The 23,904-nt window shown below is 44.4% G+C and overlaps 1 protein-coding gene across 1 annotated transcript; it reads left to right on the forward strand.

The window, feature by feature from the left end:
• The first annotated feature begins 17,630 nt into the window (after positions 1-17,630).
• On the forward strand, positions 17,631-22,051 carry LOC121995570 (probable receptor-like protein kinase At2g42960). Its single transcript, XM_042549294.1, has 8 exons — positions 17,631-18,014; positions 18,422-19,093; positions 19,198-19,302; positions 19,543-19,665; positions 19,962-20,132; positions 20,254-20,383; positions 20,859-21,068; positions 21,707-22,051. The coding sequence occupies exons 2-8, from the start codon at positions 18,441-18,443 to the stop codon at positions 21,785-21,787; spliced, it is 1,473 nt and encodes a 490-aa protein (XP_042405228.1). The 5' UTR covers positions 17,631-18,014; positions 18,422-18,440; the 3' UTR covers positions 21,788-22,051.
• The last annotated feature ends 1,853 nt before the right edge of the window (positions 22,052-23,904 follow it).

The following is a 23,904-nucleotide window of genomic DNA, read 5'->3' on the forward strand; positions in this document are numbered from 1 at the left end:
GTTGCAGGTTCGCCGGAGCACTCGAGGATCCAGCAGAGAGCGCCACGTGCCCAACGTCCGCTGACTCTTGGTTCGGACAGGATCAAATTGGCGCCGTCTGTGGGAACGCTCCTGCATTCGAACAAGAACAATGGACGAGGCTGGACGACAACACACGGTGGCGCTTTCAACAGAAGAACTCGACGCTCTGGTCGAGATGAGGGCCGCCAAACTCATGGAGCAAAAACAAAAAGCATCCGCCGAGCGGGCGGAGCAACAAGCAACATCTGCGTCTGGTGGCCGAGCGGAAGCACCTCCAGCCACCGTCGCATTCCATCGGGCCTTATTTCGCACCCCTGAAGCCATACCAGCCCGAAGAGATAGAGGATCTTTCTCAGATGAAATGCCAAGGCGGGATGACAGGAAGGGGAAAGCTCCCCGAGCGGACTCCTCCCCCGAGCGGATCAATCGCCAATTTTCGGAGGCTATCCTACGAGACCCTCTGCCCAAGCACTACGTGCCTCCGACGATCGGCGAATACAATGGAACAACAGACCCGGATGATCATCTAGGTAAGTTCTATAATACAGCCACGCTCCATCAGTACACAGATGGAGTAAAGTGTAGAGTCTTCCTTACCACCCTCTCGGGATCGGCTCAACGATGGTTTCGGAGGTTGCCGAACGGATCCATCACAAGCTTCAAGGAATTTCGAACGGCCTTCCTCCACCACTTCGCCAGTAGTCGGCGTTATCAAAAGACAAGTGTCAGCTTATTCGCCATCAAGCAAGAGCCGAGAGAATCGCTTCGAGGTTATATTCAGCGATTCAACCAAGTGGCGATGGATATCCCCACGGCCACATCGGAGACGATGATGAATGCCTTCACGCAAGGCCTTGTGGATGAGGACTTCTTCCGGTCGCTCATCCGAAAGCCGCCCCGAGATTATGATCACATGCTACATCGGGCCAACGAATATATAAATGTGGAAGAAGCACAAGCCGCTCGGAAAAAGGAAACTCCAACCGAGCGCGCACCTGTTCATGCCGAGCGAAAACAGCACGCCGCTCAGCAGCCACCCAGAGGACCGAGGGCCGAAGCAATTCGATCTCCTCACGCCAGATCGCACGTACAAGAAGTGGCTGCCACTCGGCCCAAGCCAAAGAAGAGGTGGACCCCTATGTTCTGCACCTTCCACCAGACGGATACGCACAACACGAGGGATTGCCGAAGCCTTCCCTTGGTGTCCAATCCTGTTCCCAGGAAAGCCGAACGACGGTCGCCTCCCATCGACAGGAGACGTAGGACTCATGAAGCTGACCGGACCCGCACCGAGGGGCGACATCAGCAGACACCCGATCGGCACCGATCTCCGAGGCAGGAGAATCGCCGGGCGTCCAGAGAACGGTCACGACCGTCCGCTCGGGAGGAGGAAAATAGGAGCAATACTTCCCGGGGCGAGATCAACGTTATTGCTGGTGGGCCGACCGGAGGAGACTCCAACCGAGCCAGAAAGGCGGGCGTCCGGCAGCTGCAGATCCACGCGGTCGGCTGCAGCCAAGAGCGGGCAAGTGGACCGGAAATCACTTTCGGACCCGGGGACTTAGAAGGAGTAGAAGTGCCCCACGACGACGCGCTGCTCATTAAAGCGGTAATAGCAAATTACACCATTCACCGCATATTTGTTGACACAGGGAGCTCGGTCAACATCATATTCAAGAAGGCGTTCGATCAGCTGTAAATTGATCGAGCCGAGCTGCTGCCCATGACGACCCCGCTCTACGGGTTTACGGGCAACGAAGTTCAGCCGGTCGGACAAATCTGGCTGGCCACCTTGCTGGGAGAAGAGCCGCTCAGGAGGACCAGGACAATAAACTTCGTGGTGGTCAACTCTCCCTCATCCTACAACGTCATTTTGGGACGACCGGCGCTCGCCGAGTTCCGAGCGGTTGTCTCAACCTTCCACCAGAAGATAAAGTTCCCCGTGGAGGACAAAGTAGGAGAAGTGCGGGGAGATCAGCTAGCAGCTCGGCGGTGCTATATAGAGATGATCCGAGCAGAAGCTTGTTCCGCTCGGAAGGCGCCCCGAATTGAGGTACACGCCATAACTGAGAAACCTCCTGCTTTAATTTATGATGAAAAGGAGGAAGTCCGGATCCATCCGACCCGATCGGAGGCCACGACTTTTATCGCCTCTGATCTGGGGGAAGAACAGAAGGAGAAGCTGATTCAATGCCTCCAACGAAATCATGATGTCTTCGTCTGGTCGACACATGAGTTACCTGGAATTTCGCCGAGCCTGGCGCAGCATGAGTTGCATGTCCGACCGGACGCTCGGCCAGTGAAGCAGAGAAAAAGGGACTTGAACTCACTGTAAGGATGCCTGGAGGTGGAAAAACTTCAAGGCCGGCCACATACGCGAGGTGCGGTTCAAGATGGCTGGCCAACGTAGTCTTGGTCTCCAAGCCGAGTGGAGGGTCTGCGTCGACTTTCGAGATTTAAACAAGGCATGCCCAAGGATTTTTATCCTCCGCCGGATAGATCGGTGGTGGACTCTATGCGAATTAATTGCATGCTTGACGCCTACCAAGGATATCATCAAGTCTTGCTCGCCCGGAAGATCAAGAAAAAGTAAGCTCGCCAACGGCACATATTGTTACAATGTGATGCCGTTCGGATTGAAGAATGCCGGGGCCACCTATCAACGCTTGATGAACAAGGTGTTCAAGGAGCGGATCGGGCGAATCTGGAAGTTTATGTGGGCGACATTCTTATCAAATCCGTCCGACCGATCTTTTCAAGGATATGGAAGAAACCTTCCGAGCAAGCAAATATGGAGTCAAGCTAAATCCCCAAAAGTGCCTGTTCGAGCCAAAGAGGGCGTTTCTTGGGATACATAGTGACCGAGCGGGAATCAAGCAAATCCCAGCAAGGTTAAAGCACTGCAAGACATGCGCCCCAAGAAATACAAGAGAAGTGCAAAGGTTGACCGGTTGGATAACCGCTTTATCGATTCATCTCCGGAACCGCCGACCGAGCCTGCCATTCTTCAGGATCCTGCGCAAGGCCACTAAGTTCCAGTGGGATGAAGAATGTGGCCGAGCATTTGAAGAATTGAAGACATATCTTAATTCTCTGCCAGTGTTAGCCAAGCCGGTCGGGGGTGAGTCACTTTATATGTATCTGTCGTCAACTGAGCATGCTGTAGGCTCAGCACTTGTGAGGGCGAAGAACCGGTGTATTTTCTAAGCCACATTTTAAAAGATGTGAACTCGTTACACCGGGCTCGAGAAGTTGGCCTTTGCTTTGGTTCTAGCCGCTCGGCGCTCCGTATTTCTTGGCTCACACCATTATTGTCGGACGAACAGTCCACTCGGAAGAGTGTTGTTGAAGCGTCCGGACGGCTTATCAAGTGGACGACGAATTAAGTGAATTTGACATCCAATATCAGCCCGCTCGGCGATTAAAGCCCAATCCTTGGCTGATTTTGTGACCAAAGTGCAAGGCCGAGCCGGAAGCTATGTGGAGAATATATGGATGGATCCTCCACTCCGCTCGGAAGTGGGATCGAATATTACTACTCTCACCTCGGGAAGAAAAGATGCACCTATCCGTCCGGCTAGATTACAAAGCTACTAACAATGAAGCAGTATGAGGCCCTCATGGCCGGATTGCAGGCAGCATGTGGGAGCCGGTCGGGTGACACTCTATTCGATTCACAGTTGGCCGCTCGGCAACTTTCCGGCACCTTTGAAATCAACTGTATTCTCTACGCTGAGGCCTTTGAAAACTCAAAGCTACTTTCCGAGAGGTGCTTATTCGGAAGATCCCACGAACAGAACCAAGGGGCCGATGAGTTAGCCAAACTCATGAGCTCAATAACGCTGGTCGTCCAACCAATTGAAAAAACGCTGATGGTGGCGCATGTCGGCCGGATGCAAGGCCTCACGTTTCCAAGTGCTGGAGGACACCTATTATAGAATTCCTCCGTTCGGGCACCACACCGTCCGATGAATATGCCGGCTCCTCAGAAGAAGAGCCGGTCGGTTTACACTCATCGGAGATCAGCTTTACAAGAAAGCTTTCTCGTGCCCTTTGCTGAAATGTGTAAGCTCGGAGGACTCAGCTTACATCCTCCAGGAAGTACATCAAGGATCATGCGGGGGTCATCCGGGCGGACGCTCATTGGCCAAGAAGATCCTCTTGGCCGGATACTTTTGGCCAACTTTACAAACAGATGCCGCTCGGACAGTATCTACATGCCTTTCATGCCAGAAGTATCACAACTTCTCCCACCGACCGGCAGAGGAGATGAAGGCATCAACCATCTCATGTCCGTTCGATCAATGGGGAATGGATATTGTGGGTCCATTTCCGATGGCGACCGGGCAGAGGAAATTTTTACTAGTGGCGGTAGACTATTTCTCCAAGTGGGTGGAGGCCGAGCCGCTGGCAAAGATCACTGAACAAATGGTTAAAAAATTCATCTGGCAACACATCATTTGTCGGTTCGGCATCCCTCGCCGACTAGTGTCCGACAACGGGCGGCAGTTCACAGGGAAGATGTTAGAGGATTGGTGCAAAAGCTACGGCATTGAGCAACATTTCACGTCCGTGGCCTATCCTCAGAGCAACGGTCAAGTTGCCAACCGGAAATTCTTCGTATTCTGCGCTCGGCTCGACCATTTGGGAGGAGGTTGGCGGAAGTGCCGAGCGTCTTGTGGGCCATCCGAACGACCAAAAGAAGGGACCGGAGTCACACCGTTCCATTTGGTATATGGCGGTGAGGTTGTACCGGTCAAAGTCGGCGTTGAGTCAGCCGGATCCGAGCTATGATGATGACAACGCCGAACGAAGAAACATGGAGTGGACTTGGTAGAAGAGGAGAGGGCAAAGGCGTCCGTTCGGTGATGGCATACCGTCAGTGGATGAAGCAAAACTACAACCGGCGTATAATCCCGGATCGTTCCAAGTCGGCGATCTTGTCTGGAAGACAGTCGGCGGCGTCGGCAAGCTTGAAGCTCCATGGGCAGGCCCTTTCAAAATCATCGAAAAGCTCCGCTCGGGCGCATTCTGGAGGAAGAGGACGGCTGATCCAGCACCGTGAGCACGATCCCTTGTGCTGCTTGATGAAAGGTATCTAAATCACCCTGTGTATTTCATTTTTCGACTAAATACTTGAAATGCAGAGATGAAAAGTCAAAAGAGCGAATATAAGGCATTATCATCGTAACCCGAAGGCCCCCGAGCCGATCGGCCGGGAGGTTTATATCCGAGCCGGGAGCTCGAACCCGAAGGCCCCCGAGCCGATCGGCCGGGAGGTTTATATCCGAGCCGGGAGCTCGAACCCGAAGGCCCCCGAGCCGATCGGCCGGGAGGTTTATATCCGAGCCGGGAGCTCGAACCCGAAGGCCCCCGAGCCGATCGGCCGGGAGGTTTATATCCGAGCTCGAACCCGAAGGCCCCCGAGCCGATCGGCCGGGAGGTTTATATCCGAGCCGGGAGCTCGAACCCGAAGGCCCCCGAGCCGCCGGGAGGTTTATATCCGAGCCGGGAGCTCGAACCCGAAGACCCCAGGCCGTTCGGCCGGGCTGCGTATAGAATATAAGCAGCGTTCGAAATCGAAGACCCCGAGCTGTTCGGCCGGGCTGCATACTAGTGTGGCAGGAAGGAAACCAAAGCCCTGCGCTGTTCAGGATGATAGAGGGAGGTTATTGCCTGAAACGAAGGCCCCGAGCCGCTCGGCCGGAGGTATACGGATCAAATTGGCGCTCGAACCCGAAGGCCCCCGAGCCGATCGGCCGGGAGGTTTATATCCGAGCCGGGAGCTCGAACCCGAAGGCCCCCGAGCCGATCGGCCGGGAGGTTTATATCCGAGCCGGGAGCTCGAACCCGAAGGCCCCCGAGCCGCCGGGAGGTTTATATCCGAGCCGGGAGCTCGAACCCGAAGACCCCAGGCCGTTCGACCGGGCTGCGTATAGAATATAAGCAGCGTTCGAAATCGAAGACCCCGAGCTGTTCGGCCGAGCTGCATACTAGTGTGGCAGGAAGGAAACCAAAGCCCTGCGCTGTTGAGGATGATAGAGGGAGGTTATTGCCTGAAACGAAGGCCCCGAGCCGCTCGGCCGGAGGTATACAGATTAAATTGGCGCCAAGCGCTCTAAAAACGGAAGCCCCGCGCCGTCTAGCCCAGACGTTAAACCGTAGAGCCGCGCCGACCGGCTATAAATATCCGCGCCGTCGAGCTCCGACGATAAATATCGAGAGACGAGCCGACGTCTATAAATAATCTGAGCGGATGAACCGTCTAGCCCAGACGTTAAACCGTAGAGCCGCGCCGACCGGCTATAAATATCCGCGCCGTCGAGCTCCGACGATAAATATCGAGAGAGGAGCCGGCGTCTATAAATAATCCGAGCGGATGAACCGACGAGCCCCGTCGTTAAAAATCGAGAGCCGCGCCGACCGGCTATAAATATCCGCGCCGTCGAGCTCCGACGATAAATATCGAGAGAGCCGACGCCTATAAATAATCCGGGCGGACGAACCGACGAGCCCGTCGTTAAAATCGAGAGCCGCCGTATAAATATCCGCGCGTCGAGCTCCGACGATAAATATCGAGAGACGAGCCGGCGTCTAAATAATCCGAGCGGACGAACCGACGAGCCCGTCGTTAAAAATTGAGAGCCGCCGGCTATAAATATCCGCGTCGAGCTCCGACGATAAATATCGAGAGAGGAGCCGGCGTTAAATAATCCGAGCGGACGAACCGACGAGCCCGTCGTTAAAATCGAGAGCCGCGCCGACCGGCTATAAATATCTGCTCGAGCTCCGACGATAAATATCGAGAGACGAGCGGGCGTCTAAATAATCCGAGCGGACGAACCGACGAGCACCGTCGTTAAAAATCGAGAGCCGCGCCGACCGGCTATAAATATCCGCGCCGTCGAGCTCCGACGATAAATATCGAGAGACGAGCCGGCGTCTATAAATAATCCGAGCGGACGAACCGACGAGCCCCGTCGTTAAAAATCGAGAGCCGCGCCGACCGGCTATAAATATCCGAGCCGTCGAGCTCCGACGATAAATATCGAGAGACACTTAAAGTTGGGACGAGGGAAAAATTTCTTGCTAAAATAGAAAGGAGCAGAAGATTATCTAATATGCAAGCCGAAAAAGTCATTACATAGATAAGTGGGGCCGAACGGCGGGAATTCAAAAAAGTTTACAGAAACGCTCCTCCCACATCGAAATCAAAAAGAACGTCGGGGATGGCGTCCATCACGCTCGCCAGATCCTCGGGGGGGATAGTCAGCTCGGCAGACAGGTGACCTTTGGTCTTCAGATAGCCCACCGCCGCCTTGATGGCCTCCTCGAACGAGAGGGATATCTTGTCGGTAAACTTCTCTCCGAAGCCTTCCGAGCGGAGGAACGCCTTCCTCACTTCGTCCGAGCGGGCCGACTCCCCCTCTTGATACTCCTTGAGCGCGGCATGGGCAGGCGGCTTGGAGATCCTTCAAGTCTCCATCGAATCTTTGGAGATCAGCCGAGCGGCTCTCTTTTTCGGTGGCCAGCAGAGCATCCAGGTCCTTGATGCGTTGCTCTAGCCCCCGGATCTCCACCTTCATGTGGTCCATATCGTTGATGGCCTGTTGCTTCCGAGTGGTCGCCGTCTGGATCTCCTTGTCTCGCTGCTTAATCATTGTTTCAAGCCGAACGACCTTGCTCGCCAGATCAGAGGCTCGTTTCCGTTCGGCTTCTAGCGATTTCTTGGCCTTCTCCAGAGCGGCCGTCGACTGCCTGGCGTCCCCCGCTGTTTTTTGTTTCTTCAGTTCCTCCTCCAGCTCGGCCAACCGATCGCTAATGGCGATCTGCTCCACCCAGTTCTGCTAGCAAACACGAACAGGGTAAAAACTTCAAATAAGAGAGAGAAGGGGGGGAAGGGCTATACCCCGGTGGCTGATTGAAGGTTGCTGTCGCCGAGCTGCCCGGGAGTCAACTTAGCTATCCGACTCCGAGCATCTATCCAAGCTTGTGCGAGAGGGCCCGTCAGGGTGATCATCTGCTCAGGAAACACCGGCCGATCGGCGGCAGCCATGTACGCCTCTGAAGGGAGGCGCAGAACGGTTTTAAGTAAATTCTGGCCGCTCGGCCCGCTCTGAGATGGCCCGCCAGCAGAAGAGGTGGGTAGCTCGCCTAAACGCCTGAGACGTCGTCGAGTCCTCGAAGGGCTGGACGGCGGCACTTCCAAGCTGGCCCTCGGAGAATCCTGAGGGGTCGGGGTACTCTCGAGGGAAACTGTGCCGGACAGCACCGGCGCATCTGCACCCCGCTCAGGTTGTGGCTCATCAAGTGTAGAGGCAGGTGCGGATTCCGGTCGCCGGCGTTTCCGAGTGCGCAGCGGCACATCATCGGCCGAACGGCCCTCCACTTCAGCTTCACTCGCAGGTTCTATATTGCCCGTGGCCTCATCAGGAGGGGCAGGGGCGTCCGGGGCTTCTGGGACCGTTGGCGTCCCCTCACCTTCTTCGCCGGCCGGATCAGCCGGAGCAATGCCCCGTTCGGCGGCCTCCTGGCTCGTCACCGCCACAATCTGAGCGGCCTTCAGTTTGAGCTTCTCGGTGGCTCTGGCCCGCCACATGACCTCAGCTGCAGAAGCAGAGAATAAATCAGTTAGAACAAAATAAAGGGGAAGATAGGGAAGCTTACTCATGCTACAAGGCAGATCGGCTGGTGTAGAAGACAAGCCGAATATATGCATTACTCCTGGGAGAAGCATCTTGTCAATGTGGTAGCGCTGACCGACTAGCTGTTCGGCTGCATGGAGATAGTCTGCGTCACCTCTAAACTTGCCGAGCTCCGGTTGCGCAGGCATAGCCGTCTGCCACTTGGTGCGGAAAGTGGGCCGCTCGGGAAAGCGTATATAGAAAAAATGCTCCTTCCAGTGTTTGTTGGAGCTCGGCATATTATCGAAAAGGACGAAGCCTATCCTAGATTGGAAAACAAAGGTGCCCCACTCGGCTTGCTTGGGATAGTAGAAGTAGTGGAAGATTTTTGGGGTTAAGGGAATGCCGTTCAGTTTGAACAAAACTACCACTCCGCTCAGCAACCTAATAGAATTAGGAACTACTTGGCCGAGCGGAATGCGGAAATAGTTGCAAACTTCTAAGAAAAACTTGTGAGGAGGAAAATGTAGTCCGGCCAGGAATTGATCCCGGAAGAAGACAACAGTGCCGGGCGGAGAATCGTTAGGCCGATCAGAAGGCGTGGCTAACACTATTTCGTGGTCGGTCGGTAGGTCATATGCTCGAGTGAGGCGCCTGGCGTCTTCCTCGTCGAACCGACTTTCCATGTTCGAGTACCAAAGACCCGGAGCACCGCCGGTTGACTGCGAGGTACTGGTCATGATCGAAAGGCCAGAATGCGGGATAGAAGAGGATGGTTCAAGCAATGGAAGAAAACCGGCTGAAAAGGATGATTAACAGAAAGAAGAATGCGTCTGAAGCGAGAAAAAGGCTCTTACAGGCGAGGAAGATGACCGGAAGAAGCCGTGTGATCGTCGGAAAGTCTGAGAACAAAGTCGCCGGCGAGAGGGGGAATGACAGGAGTTTGGAAACGAAGAAGACGAAATGCGGCGGAAACGAAGTCAAGGGTCTTATATCGCCGCCCGGAAACGATCTCCACCGTCCGATCCAGGTCGTCGATATCGAGGTTGTCATCGGATCGTCCGTTTCAAACGGCGGCTGTCCCATCGGAAGTGACGTAACCGCCATACTCTGACAAATGCACGGTCGCCACGTGTCAGCCGGTTACTAGCCGCATTTAATGAGCTCCCCTTACCGTGCGCAGAGCACGTGAGGGGTAGTGTGGGAGAACAACGGACATCGATTCCCAGAAAATACAAGGCATGGACAAAGTATCGCCGGACAGACAGATATTGCTGCACGGATGAGCATCTTTATGCCTGGCCGAGCGGCCTAAGGCAATGATCATTGTTCGACAGATCGGCAGTCCAGTCAGTCGGACTTTGCCTCCTTCGACTAGACTCGAGAGGAAGGCAAGTTATCCGGCGGTAAAAATCCGGAACCCCATAAGGAGTCAACGCTGAGGGGAGGTCAAAGGATCCAGTGGCTCGCCGGAAAAGGGCGAGCCGACCGGACTCGGAAGAAAGGGAAATCTGATAGTAAAAGGCACCCTGATAGGGACCAGGGGTCCGACGCTCAAATAAAGCAGTGCGTAATGACCGAGCGGAAGGAGGTGCCGCCCGGACGGCGCAAAGAATCAAGGCCGTCCGGACGACGTTCATCGCCCGCCCGGCGGGCCGGGCACCCCAGTCAGACGGTGGGTAAAAGACGGGGACATCTTCTGACAGCCGTCAAGTCGTATGGCTGTGCCATACTTCTAGTCTGACAACGGGTGGTCCTGCCGTCCCATCAAAGAACATGCTCGGACTGTGGCAGCATGGTGTCAGGTAAGCTATCTGACAAGTGCATACCGTGGTATGGGTTGCTGACACGTACGCACCTCGGTGGGCGTGCATCAGTTCCTTCTCCGTCCTATATAAAGAGGCTATTACTTCGCCAAAGGTACGCATAATACCAATTGGGCAGCCACTTTCTCCACCACTTACCTGACTTGAGCGTCGGAGGACCGTCGCCGGGACACCCCTCCCGGCTCGGTTTTGTTGCAGGTTCGCCGGAGCACTCGAGGATCCAGCAGAGAGCGCCACGTGTCCAGCGTCCGCTGACTCTTGGTTCGGACAGGATCAATGAGACTCACAAAAAATAAAATGATGGATCATGACTTTATGTGTCTATCCTTGAGTTTTTTCTTAAATTTTTTTCCTTGAGCATATCATTGCTCTTTAAATTATTCAGCATATGGGCATTCCACAAGTGGGATCCTCATCCTCTGATCTATAAATGATGGTCTACTACTTATGATTGATAGATTATGATAAACTTTATCTATTTAAATGATGAATTCATCAAAATGAATCAATCCATAAAATAAATTATCCTTTCATTCATAATTTATGGACAAGAGTATCCATCCTCGCCGTTCGCAAATTAATGGCTTTAAGATTATGTTTCCTCTTAACTTTTTACAAAATATCTATAAATATATTAATTATATATTTACATAGGCTCGCGTCCGTATTAAGGGTGAGGAAATTTGTAATTAAACTAAAATAATTAAACGAATTATAAAGTCCATTTGATTAATTCAAAAAATCATTTAAAAACTAACGATTATTTTAAAATTTTAAATTTGATTAAACCGATAAATTGGACTGACTCGATTATCCATGAGCGATCAATTGATGATCTATTATTAGTCGAATTCAATTAATTTGATAATCGATTGAATTAATTAATGTCATATCAATTTATCCAATTTTAATAGTAAAATTCAATTTCCAATTTATCTAAATAATAATAATAATTAGTTCTATTTTGATTTATTTCATTTTTAATTGAACATCCATCCTTTTTTTTTAAGATTAACTAAATCACTTGATTCGAATTGATCCAAGGGCGCCAACTTTTAAGGAATAAAAGTATAATATTTAATTTTTCAAATTACTTAATTTTAAGGATGATTATCTGATCTTATAAAAAAATTTATCGACCTTCGAAATAAATTTAAAAGCATCATTTGACATATCACTCTACAGTCAACATCTTAATGTTGTCTTTTCACCGATACACTACGGTTAGAAATTGATTAAATATTCGATTAATTACATAAAATAATATTTCTAGATTGTCTTATTAACTATCTCTTGATATCCGCTTAACTCTATAAAATATTTTTCATCAATAAATCAAAAAATGATATCCAACCTAAAAATAATATTCTTTAATTATGCTCTCTATTTGAAATAAAATTTCTATAAATACATGGTAGTTGAGAATTAAATTGTAAATATTTAAATGTTAATCTAAATATCCTACCGTACCTCTATAGCCCGGGATCCGATTAACTATGCAAGTTCCTTTCCATTGGAGCTTGGGAAAATAAAAATATAAAATTATTTCTAGCATCTATTATTAGGTGAAGAACATTATCAACATTATTTGCTAGTGATAAACATGTGCCAACTGCATTACTTGTCTCCATGACTCCACCCACCCACCAAAATATGGGCATTAGTTTTCAATAATATGTCCAAATCACTAGTTGGCCTCTCATTCATTCATTCGTTTTAAAGTAAGTTATTTTGTCCCTGTTACAACCATTAATTTAATTCATCGTATTTTTAATAATAATAATAATAATAATAATAATAGAAGAATAATAAATGCTAAATTATTAATTAGGTCAGCAATAATTATTTGGAGCAAATATTCAATAACTCTGACATTGAATAACTGTAAGTTTTTGAAAGGAAGAAAAATGAAGTTTGCTGCAATGAGAATCAGACACGTGCCCTGATAAAACGCTCCAAAGGGGCGGGGTCCATTAGAAATTATGTGATTTAGACGACAATAATTATAATAATGACTACGTTCAATTTTAAATGACAAATAATAATAATAATACTGATCATCTCCGTGCGCTGAGTCGATGAAAATTAGGGTTGTCTTCGGGTGATCTCTATAGTGATGTAAGCCTTCGATGAATCTGCAACAAAACTGGGTCGAGAAGGGATTCCCAGCGACGACCCTCCGACGCTCAAGTCAAGCGATGACGAGAAGAAGTAGAGGCAGAATAGAGAAACTGTGTCTACAGTAGATGAGGAGAAAAATCATACCTCCGTCGAAGTCTTGAGGTCTTTATATAGGACCCCGGACAGGCACGTGCATGCTTTCCGAGACGTGCACGTTCCTCAAAGCATGCCTCAGAATGGTTGTGTCAGAAAAGCATGTCTGACGTCATACCACAACTGCCCGAGCATATCTCTGCCACGGCAGCGGAAACTTCCCCCATACGATCCTTGGTACGGCTTGGCCGTCAACCATGCTGTTTGTTGGCGGCAGGTGTCTCGAGAATGATATCACAAGCTGTCACTTTTGTCCTCTTCTAAGCATTTTGTCGCTACTTGGACCGGACGGGCTGGTTGCTCGACCTCCAGGGCGCTCGGGCATATATGCACCTCGGACCGGGTGAGACGGCCGCTCGATCACATACTCGGATAGGGGCACCAACTAGTTGTTCTGTAGTTCGGTCGAGCGGTTCGGTCACTCGGCATAGCGGCTCCTCTATAAAGGAGCTTGTGAGCGTCGGAAGCTCGACCCGAAGTCGAGCTATCTTCGTGCCGACCCGGGATCTACTCAGGCCAGTCGGCCAGGAGATTTCCTCCTCACTCAGCCGGAACTTTAATTCTCCTGTGTCATTGACCCCTTCCCCTATGAGCCCCTATTTTTACCATCGGATCAAATACAAAAGAAAGTAAATTACTAAATCAATTTATAATCAATGTGGCTAGATGGGAAAAAATAAGAAAGAAAATTTAAAATTCTGTTTAGGAAAAAATGAACTATGAAAGAAAAGATTAAAAGAGGATAAATTTTATGCACATGAAACGAAAAAATTTCTTACACAGTGTAAGGAAAAATAAGAGGAATTAAAAAATTTTATTCCTATTTTATTATATTAATTCTAAAAATTATTATTTTAAATATTATTTGTGATGTGACAAAAAATACTCATACAGCTCGACTCGCATCACCTGACGCTCACATTCTATCGACACCAACATCGATTTTAATGTCGACGTCGACTTCCACGCCGATTTCGATACTGACTTCAATGTCGACATTGACTTTGACATTGACACCGACTTCGATGCCGACTTTAACAAATGAGCTATAAATGTTTGAATGTGTAAGTGTTAACCAATAAATGTATACAAGATGTATTAGATTTTTGAAAATGTAAGTTTTTAATAGAGTAATTTTATAATTTTATATATTTAATCTTCATTATCCTACTTTCTTCTCAAATACGAGTAATATATGTTACGTTAATAAACCTTCAATCTTTCTTAAATAAAAAAAATATAAATATTTTACTTCCATCTTAATGAGGCTTTGCTCACCCTATATACAAAATAGGGGATAAAAGAATTTTTTCTCTCTAAAAATATATGGCCATTAAAAGTTAATCTTTTATCTTGATTATCATAAATCTATCATTTCTTAATCAACTAAGCACCGTAAAAACTTAAATGACCAATAATAAATACTTCATGAATGACGTGCCATATTTAATGAAAATAATTATGATTATTATATTTTAAAATCCAAATATATATTAATTTAAAATAATAAAATATTCTTTTCTTCAATTTAGTTAGATACGAGGAAACAACTGAAAATCAGTAACCGGCCGAGCAATTAATTAGCTTTCCAACTAAACAGGTTCACTAATCTTCATTTATGTGATTGTCGATCATTATTGAATTTCTTCTTTCCATGATTTTCAATGTTCTTCTTAAGGTTTTAATTAAAGTTATTTGCATATATTAGGACAATGTAGTACATTTTGATCAAAATTATTTAAAGATATTCAATTATAAGTGAGATACTATTTTAATATATATTTTTTAAAAAAATAGAAATTTTGATTTTCTTATATTAGATTATAAAATACCTTTAACATGGTAAAACTTTTACCCTATATTTAGGATAAGGTAAGAGAAGGAGAGGAAAGGATAAATAAGAGAAAGGGGAGAATTTACCCTTGTTTAGGATGAAGTGAATTAAGTAGGGGAAGGGGAGAGACGGGTAAGTCTTACTTCTTTTCGGTGGAATTTCTTACACCTTGAATAGAGGTGTAGGAAAGGGGAAAAGGAATATTGGTGTAAATGAATCAAGTCGTTCGTGAGCTATTCGAAACTCGATTCGATAAACGCTCGTTTAATGAGGCTCATTAAGATAAACAAATCAAGTTCAAGCTTCAGAATACTTGATTCATTAGCTCGTGAACACATTCGTTAAGCTCATGAATTAACTTTTAAATAAAAAAATAATAGTTTTGATATTGAATTTATTTTACACTTGAAAAAATATAGATAAATATATTAAATTTATTTATTGGAATAAAATTATAAATTTTAATAAGAATATTATATTTTTCTCTAAATATATAATTTAGTTTTTAATGAATATTTAAATTTATAATTTATATTTATTAAGCTCGTTTAGATTCGATAAAAGTTCGAATAAGCTCGTAAGCCATGAATATATTCATTAAATAAAGCTCGAGCTCGACTCGATTATAAATGAGCCAAGCTCAAACATTCAAGAGTTCGGCTCAGCTCGATTACACCCTAGAAAGAAACTTGTTTCAATTTTATCCTTCAATCATCGCATCCGGATGTCGAGCATGACGACACGGTTGATGTCCATGGTGGTGACGACCATATATTGACCTTGTTCCATGCAAGGCAGAGAAGAGAAGTGTTAAGGCGAGGGTTGCATCACTTGTCCAACGATGAGTTCGTGGAGATGCTAGTGCTTGATGGCACCTTCACGCTAGAGCTCTTTAGAGGAGAAAGGAGAGCCATCAACGAGGGTTTTCGGGACCTCGCCTACGATCACAACAACCTCGTGTTCGTGATGCATTGCACGATGCACAACATCCAGTTTTGGAACATCAAGTTTGCTGACAGCATGCTCAAAATCCCACGGTTGCTGATCCACGACGACACCAAATCGTTGTTCTTGAACCTAATCGTGCTAGAATAGTGCCACTCTGACTGAACCAATGACATCAACCCCTACATCATCTTTATGGATAACCTAATCAACTCGAAAGATGACGTGAGTTACCTGTTGGATCGTGAATTCGCTAGGGGGGAGGGGGGATATCGATTAAAAAATTTTAGCGAGAGTATGCAGCAAAATAAACATGAAAACAACAACGCTAACACAAGTAATTTTTACTTGGTTTGGAGCCTTCAGTGACTCCTACTTCAAGGCCCGCACTTGTTGAGTGCTTTCGTTGGGCAATCCACTAGCAATTCGAAAAGTTGATTACAAAAGTAAGGTATAGAAATGCTAGTAAAAATAATACCGACAATAATTTAGAAGAAAGAAAAAACAACACTTGTCAGAGAGCCTTCGCAGTGTCACAGAAGCACAACAGAGCAATCGATGGGAGATCTTGTTGTTCGTTGTCCTTTGCTCCAGACCTCACCCTCCTTATATTGGAGGCTCGGGGCGCCCTGATCTCTTCCGGGCGCTTGGAGTGTGGCGTAGCCCGTCCACACATGAAGCTCCACGTGGCGACGCAACTGAGGATAATTTTTGCATCCTGGGCGCCCGGATCCCTTCCGAGCGCTCGAACCTTTGTTTTTTCAGCACCCTGCAAAAAACATTAGTCCGAGGCAAAATGTAAAATTACCCTGCAAAACAAAATGTTAGCACAGTTAAGTTATAAGAGTAATAAAAGTAGTAGTTAGATTCCGTCTCTTCGAGACCGGAATCTAGTCATGATTTCAACTTAGATTTTTTGAAATGGATCTAAGTTGGATTGACGTCTAATGTTCCCTTCCCGGGAACGCGGCCTCACAGTCACTCCCCTCTAGTGACTTACCTCAACTTACCTACTAGACGTCCGGTCATCCCTTCGACCCATCTGGACTTCGTGCCAGTTATCCGGTCGACCCTTTGACCTAGTTGGACTTCGTGTCAAACGTCTGGTCAGTCCGTTGACCCGTCTGAACTTCGTGCCAGCTATCTAGTCGGCCCGTCGGCCTAGCTAGACTTCGTGTCAGATGTCAGGTCAGCCCGTCGACCCGTTTGGGCTTCTCCTGGACACTTCGTAGAAGTGTTAAATCAATATGAAACTAACTTAACCTATTTTGTTATTCATCAAAACTGAGTTAGACCGTTAGTGCTAACCGCACCAACACTACTTGGACTACCAACTACCAAGGGATCATCAAAGCACTGGTTGGGCAACGATAGTGAGGTGACGGGCCTATTAACAATTCTATAAAATAATTATACGAAAGGTAAAATCCATTACTCTGTCAGCCCTCTCACGACCCTCCTAGACTATTAGAAGGGAGTAAATCAACACATGAGAGGATATTTTCTCAATCTTTATCGAGATTCGACTCTTGCTCAATTCTACAAATCTACCATGATGGACCTGTTCAACAAGTTGTGCCTAGAGGTGGTGTTCGACTTCAACGATAGTTGCCTGATGGAGTTGTCGGAGAGGGTGAATAGGTACTACAACCATTGAAACATGAAGCATAGGTACTTTGGGACTCCTAGGCGATCATCTCCTTCATCACCGCCGTCTTCTTGCTACTACTCACCTGCGTATAGACCTTCAACTCCGTCACGACCGCCTCTTCTTCCTCTTTGGAGTTCACAAACTAAAAAAATACAAACAAAATATTTTTAATAATTTTATATATTTAATCTTTTCTCTAGGAATCATAAACCATCTCTCTTTCCAAATGATTGAAACATTTATAGTTTACTTTCCCTTCCTTCCCTTTCCATTAATTCTCTCCTCCTTATTTCATCTTCCCTCACTTCCTCGGAAAACGGTTAATCTTCAAAATAATGAGAAGATTGAATTTTTGTTTTTTTTTTAAATTTTACAAGCATAATATAGATTTATTATTATTTTTATTATTTGACTAATGTTGTTTTTTTTTTACTTGATTTAGAATCTACGCTTCCTTCCTTGTGTTATTATCACTACCAACCGCCCTCGGAACCCACTTCTCATGTGAGATAACGAAGGAGGAGAAGAAGAAGACGGAGAAGGTGAGGGAACGCGGCTTCTTTTCCTTTTTTTATACAGCAGGTGCTTCTTTCTCTGCCGACAATGCGCCTAGTACCTGCCGCTACTCGAAGAGGATGACCTGTGTTCGCCTCACCTGCCGGGAGAAGAGGAAGCCAACCACTGACTCTCCGACCTGTGCGAGGGAAGCCCTTTCGTAGCTTCTTCCGTGAAGTGTGCCTGTCTGGGGTGCTGGCGGCCGATGGGGTATAAGGCTATAAGCAGGTGAGGTGAAGGAGCCGATTGAAGGGAGTCCGCCCCTCAAAGTTCTAATTTTGGAGGTAGGATGTTTGTCAAGTTAGGGTTTTTGAATATTGTCTGATTCGTTCGATGCCATCTTCCGTTTCGGATTCTAGTGTTTTGAGATCTGTTTCTGATGATGGCTTTTAGACAATCATGTTATTCTAGAAAAACAACAGTTTTTTTTTTTTTTGCAATTCTGGCTTTGCTAGCAGACTATGACAGATGAATGTTCAGCCCTTTTTTGTTTTTATTTCATATGGGAAATTAAAATTGTTGTTGCTTCTGGCATAGTTGTTTTCTTGGACAGTGACCCTATTTTCTGTCATCTTGCATCAATTTAAAGGTGCTATGCACGTCTGTCCACAAGTTATTTTCTCAAGTTGCCATGATTTCTCCATGTTCATGATTTTATTTTGCTTCATCTTGACCTGTTATTTTCTTGCAGATAGCGTGTCATCAAAAACATGTCATCGCCTAGTCCCTCTCTTTCTGATCACCTATCTAGAAAGATTAGTCCTCTTGGTCTCAGAGTGTGGGAGATAATTGGTATTGGTTTTGGAGCTGTCCTGTTATGTGCACTGTCATTGTTGTTGATGTGTGTCTGTTGTCAGAACCGGAGAAGGTATAGAAGGGCTTCTGGTTACTTGTCTACTACTGAGATACCTGCATTTGCACGGGACATTGAGGAAGTTCCAACTGAGAAGCCCATAAAAGATGATTCTGCTCTTCTTAAAGTCTATGATGGCTCTAGTGACCATGATTCAAACAAGGGTATGGACTTCGGAAAACCAGAACCAGGTGAAGACAATAGCAATGTTGGCTCATTATATTTCGTCCAGAAACATACTAGCTCCAAATCCTCTGAAAATGGAAGAACTGCAATGGATGTGGTAAACAGGCAGCACTATGCAGATCCAGCTGGTGCTCCACAATTGTCAAACCTTCCAGAGTTTTCTCACCTAGGTTGGGGCCATTGGTTTACCTTAAGAGACTTAGAAATTGCGACAAATTGGTTTGCAAAGGATAATGTTATTGGTGAGGGCGGTTATGGAGTTGTTTATCGTGGAAAGCTGATCAATGGAACTCCAGTAGCAATCAAGAGGCTTCTCAACAATTTGTAAGTTCATGCAGAATAAATGTGGAAATGTGGATCATTTTGTAAGTTTTCTTAAGCATTGTCTTTTCATATCCTTATGGATTTTGTGGTATTGTGGATTCTAGTGGCCAAGCAGAGAAAGAGTTTAGGGTGGAAGTTGAAGCAATTGGTCATGTTCGCCACAAGAACTTAGTTCGGCTCCTTGGATTCTGTGTGGAAGGCACTCAAAGGTTCAAAGTTTTTTAACATGAAAGCTCTATTCACTCACAAAAACTTTGACAAGTTGCTGACAATAGTGAATCAAACCAATTGCATTGTCTTTCAATTAGAAGTGTTCCTACTTGAACTAGTTTCAGATTAACGAGCAAAATAAAGAATCTTCTTCATTGTGTCTCATAAGTGTTACATGTTTGCGATAGATATTTGTCATTGTTGTATCTATTAACTTTATCTTGTCTAACAATGATCAGGATGCTGGTTTATGAGTATGTCAACAATGGGAATCTTGAACAGTGGCTTCATGGGGTTGTAGAACAGAAGGGTTCTCTTACTTGGGATGCCCGTATGAAGATTATCTTGGGAACAGCTAAAGCGTAAGTAAATCATCTGGAGGTTGCTCTCACTTTTTCTTTTCCATTTACACATGCCTAAATCAAAGGATTTTGCTGTTGGATTGGGCTGCTTTGGAAAACCATTACACTTTACAAAAATCAAAATGCTATATACATATGTTTGTAATATAAAACATATTTCTGATTATAGTTAAAACTCTGGTGTGTCTTTACTAATTAAGCCTTTCAACTTCTATATAGATGCAACCCTCACATATTTACTCATTGTGATAGACTGTTGTATATTTGTGGTTTTAAACCTTTATGTACATTGACAGGCTTGCCTATTTACATGAGGCTGTTGAGCCAAAAGTTGTTCATCGGGATATCAAGTCCAGTAACATATTGATCGACGAAGACTTTAATGCCAAAATGTCTGATTTTGGCTTAGCAAAGTTGTTGGGTGCTGGGAAAAGCCATATCACTACCCGCGTGATGGGCACTTTTGGGTAAATATTCTAGCTAAAATGTGAAACTATTTCATATTTGCTAAATATTTCAAAACTACTTTAATTTTAAGGAATACTGCAATAACAATGTTATCCACTATCATGATATTTTTTCATGCAGGTATGTTGCACCAGAATATGCAAATTCTGGATGTCTTAATGAAAAGAGTGACATATACAGCTTTGGTGTTCTTCTCCTGGAGGCCATTACTGGAAGGGGTCCAGTTGACTATCGACGCCCTCCTGATGAGGTAGAACACTAATAGACAACGACAATGTCTATTGTTTAATTAAGCAGTCCAAAACAGCATCATTTAGCTGTGCTTAAGGAACCTTGTTATGAAAGAATGTTAACTATTGCCTGGTTATGTTTTATTCTGGACCACATGTAGAACACAGGAAGGAAACTTCAACAAAGTAAATTTTTGATTTGGTTAACTTTCCATATTACATTTTTGGATCAGGAGTTGTTGTATCACTGATACTTTTGAGTACAACAAACTTTATCTTTGAGTTAAATCATCTATAACTGTCACCTGTACCAATATGATCTTTGCTAACCAATTCACTGCAATTAGTGAAATAAAATATCTTTCAGAGACAAAATTGTGAAAGAGTGGAAACTAATACAAGTTGCTAAGTATTTTATGCAAAAATCAACAGTTCGATTCAGCCATTTTCCTAACTTTCCTCATCTGACTAATATTTTTCATGGTATGATTACAGGTTAATCTTGTTGACTGGCTTAAATGGATGATTGCCAACCGCCGCTCTGAAGAAGTGGTAGATCCAAGCATAGTGATTAGGCCAACTTCTAAAGCTCTTAAAAAAGTCCTTTTAGTAGCATTGAGGTGTGTTGATCTTGATTCAGATAAGAGACCCAAAATGGGGCAGGTTGTTCAAATGCTGGAACAGGAGAATACTAAATCAAATGAGGTTTGCTTTGTTAATCTTGTAGTTCATTGCCATACAATATAAATAGTAGATAAAAGTGACTAGTCCAGGTGAAGAGCATAAATTGCCCCATGATTGAACCAAGTTCATTTACTTTTTAGCTATGGTCTTCAAAAGGCTTGTCTTACTTACTCTCTATCCATCAACACATTACTTTTGATCCATCAATCACATGTGTTACTCAAGATAGAACTTCCTAAGATGCTTTTCATTATAAACAACAGTTTACATGTCAACTACATTTTCTGCATGGTCTATTCCTACAGCTCAATAGTATTGACTTTCTGCGAAATCTTCTACCAGTCAGTCTGGTTCACCTTTACTTATACAGTGGCGGCTATGTGATGGGGTCTTCTAACTCAGAAAGCAACATGACCTTCTATGCCAATTTGTTTTTTTATTAACATTTCTGGTCGTTTACAACTATCTCAGACACTGGTATGAGTTTTGAGTAATATTGTTTGTCAAAAACTGCTCTTATAAGTTGTTCAGACTTTGTGATCTTCGACTGTGAGTGCATGCTGTCGTATGTATGCATTGTCACGAACGCTATCGATCAATACTTCATATCTAACAAACACATTTTAGATTATTAAATCAAATATTTTAATGATTTACAGGACCAAAGGCCTGGGCACAGTAGAGTTTCAAAGAGAGATGCTGAAACAAAACGGGAGGATCTTGAGATAAATCCCAGTTGATTCTAAATCCAAGGGAACAAGGGAGAACCAGAAAAATGATAGGAGGGACAACTAAAGTGCTGGCAATGCTTAGGTATATTACTATTTTTTAAAAAAAAATAAAATGTTGATTAGACTTACAGGGCAACAACTTTGCCTGTGTTCATTTTTTTTTTCTTTCAAAGTTGTTTACAGAGGGATAGATTTAAGATTGTTTTAGGAAAGTATGTTACGTGGTTGTGTACATGGTAAAAGTTGACAATATGCATATAACATTAAATTGAAGTATGTATGTGCTTAGGGCTGTAAACGAGCCGAGCCGAGCCAAGCTTTGGGGTGTTCAAGCTTGTTTGATAAGATAATCGAGCCGAGTCGAGCCGAGCTTAAAATGAACCAAGCTTTTGAAATGAGTGTTCAAGCTTGGCTTGGTTTATTTTTTATGAGCTTGAGCTTGTTTGAAGCTTGGCTTGAGCTTGGTTCGTTTAGATGTTATCAAGCTCTCAATTCAAGCTTGTTTGATTGTTTGAAACTTTTAATTGTTTGATTAGTTATTAAGATTAATAATTTAAATTTATTTATTTTATTTTATTATTTATTTAGCATATTGAAAGAGTTTTATTAATAAATATGGTTCATGAACATTGTTCACGAACGTTGTTCACGAACATTGTTCACGAACGTTGTTCACGAATATTGTTCACGAACGTTGTTCACGAACATTGTTCACGAACGTTGTTCACGAACATTGTTCACGAACGTTGTTCACGAACATTGTTCACGAACGTTGTTCACGAACATTGTTCACGAACGTTGTTCACGAACATTGTTCACGAACGTTGTTCACGAACGTTGTTCACGAACATTGTTCATGAACGTTGTTCATGAACGTTGTTCATGAACGTTAACGAGCTGAACACATATGTGTTCAAGCTTGTTTGTTTAGCTTAACGAGCTGTTCAAGCTTGTTTGTTTAATTAATTTTATGTATATTGAACGAACATAAACAAGCTCTTACCAAGCCGAACACCAAACTTGTTCACGAACGCTTGGTTCATTTACAGTCCTATATGTGCTAAGAAGAATACTGTGTTTGTGTAAGCACATGAACGTTCATGCAAAAGTGTATGGTCACTTTTTGTTTGTTTAAAGGTTTAATTAATCATCACTTTTTGTTTCAAATAATGCTATTCCAACATAAATCCAAGTTATAATGTACTTTAAATAGTTATGAATCCAGTACAACAAGTTAATTACCTAGAAATAAAAATTCATAACTATTTTATAAAAATAAGATTTTCTCTCTCTCTCGCCAACCATTTAATTACCTATTGAAATAGTATAGTATGGATAAGTCAAGAAAAAAAAATATATATTTGGGCGTCTTTTAGAAAAAAGTAATGCCTAAAAAATAAAGGCACCCGGAATTGCTATCAGAAACCTTTCAATCTGATCCCAATGGTCGTCGTTAACTATTTTATTGCTTTTCTTTTACGGTAAATTAAGAAAAATCTTTAATCTTAATATTAATTTTACATATAATTTTTATATCCAAAAAATTTTATTTCCACTCTATGTATGTAAAATTTTATTTGGTTCAATTTTCATAAATAACATTACCTAATTATCCCTCAAATTTGTTTTAGGTAAAAAAGTCCAAAAATGAGTATAATTTCTTTTAAATTCAGCACTTTAAACTAGAATCGAGTGTATTTTCTATCAAAATTATCCCTCATATTTTTTAGGTACAAAACATCCAAAAATAGATATAAATCCTCTTAAATTTGTTGGGATCATGACGCACATAGGGGGGGATGAATCGCATGGTTTTAAAAACACTTCTTTTTCGATTTTAAAAATACAAATATGCAGCGGAAAATGAAAGTAAGAAAGTACGAGAAGAACACAAGCGATTTTTTACTTGGTTCGGAGCTTTCGACGACTCTTACTCCAAGGCCCAGGTAACGCGGACCTATCGATGGACAATCGACTAAAAACCTCTTCCGGTACCCCCGGAAGAGAGAATCGAGTACAAAAAGTTAGGTCAAGTGCAACAACCTGCACTTGTCCTTTAATAGTAGCTAAGTACAATAATAAAATTTTACCAACACTTCTTCGGAATCGAAACGAGGCGCTTTGTG

Source organism: Zingiber officinale, chromosome 6A, assembly GCF_018446385.1.
Source record: "Zingiber officinale cultivar Zhangliang chromosome 6A, Zo_v1.1, whole genome shotgun sequence".
NCBI classification, from domain to species: domain Eukaryota; kingdom Viridiplantae; phylum Streptophyta; class Magnoliopsida; order Zingiberales; family Zingiberaceae; genus Zingiber; species Zingiber officinale.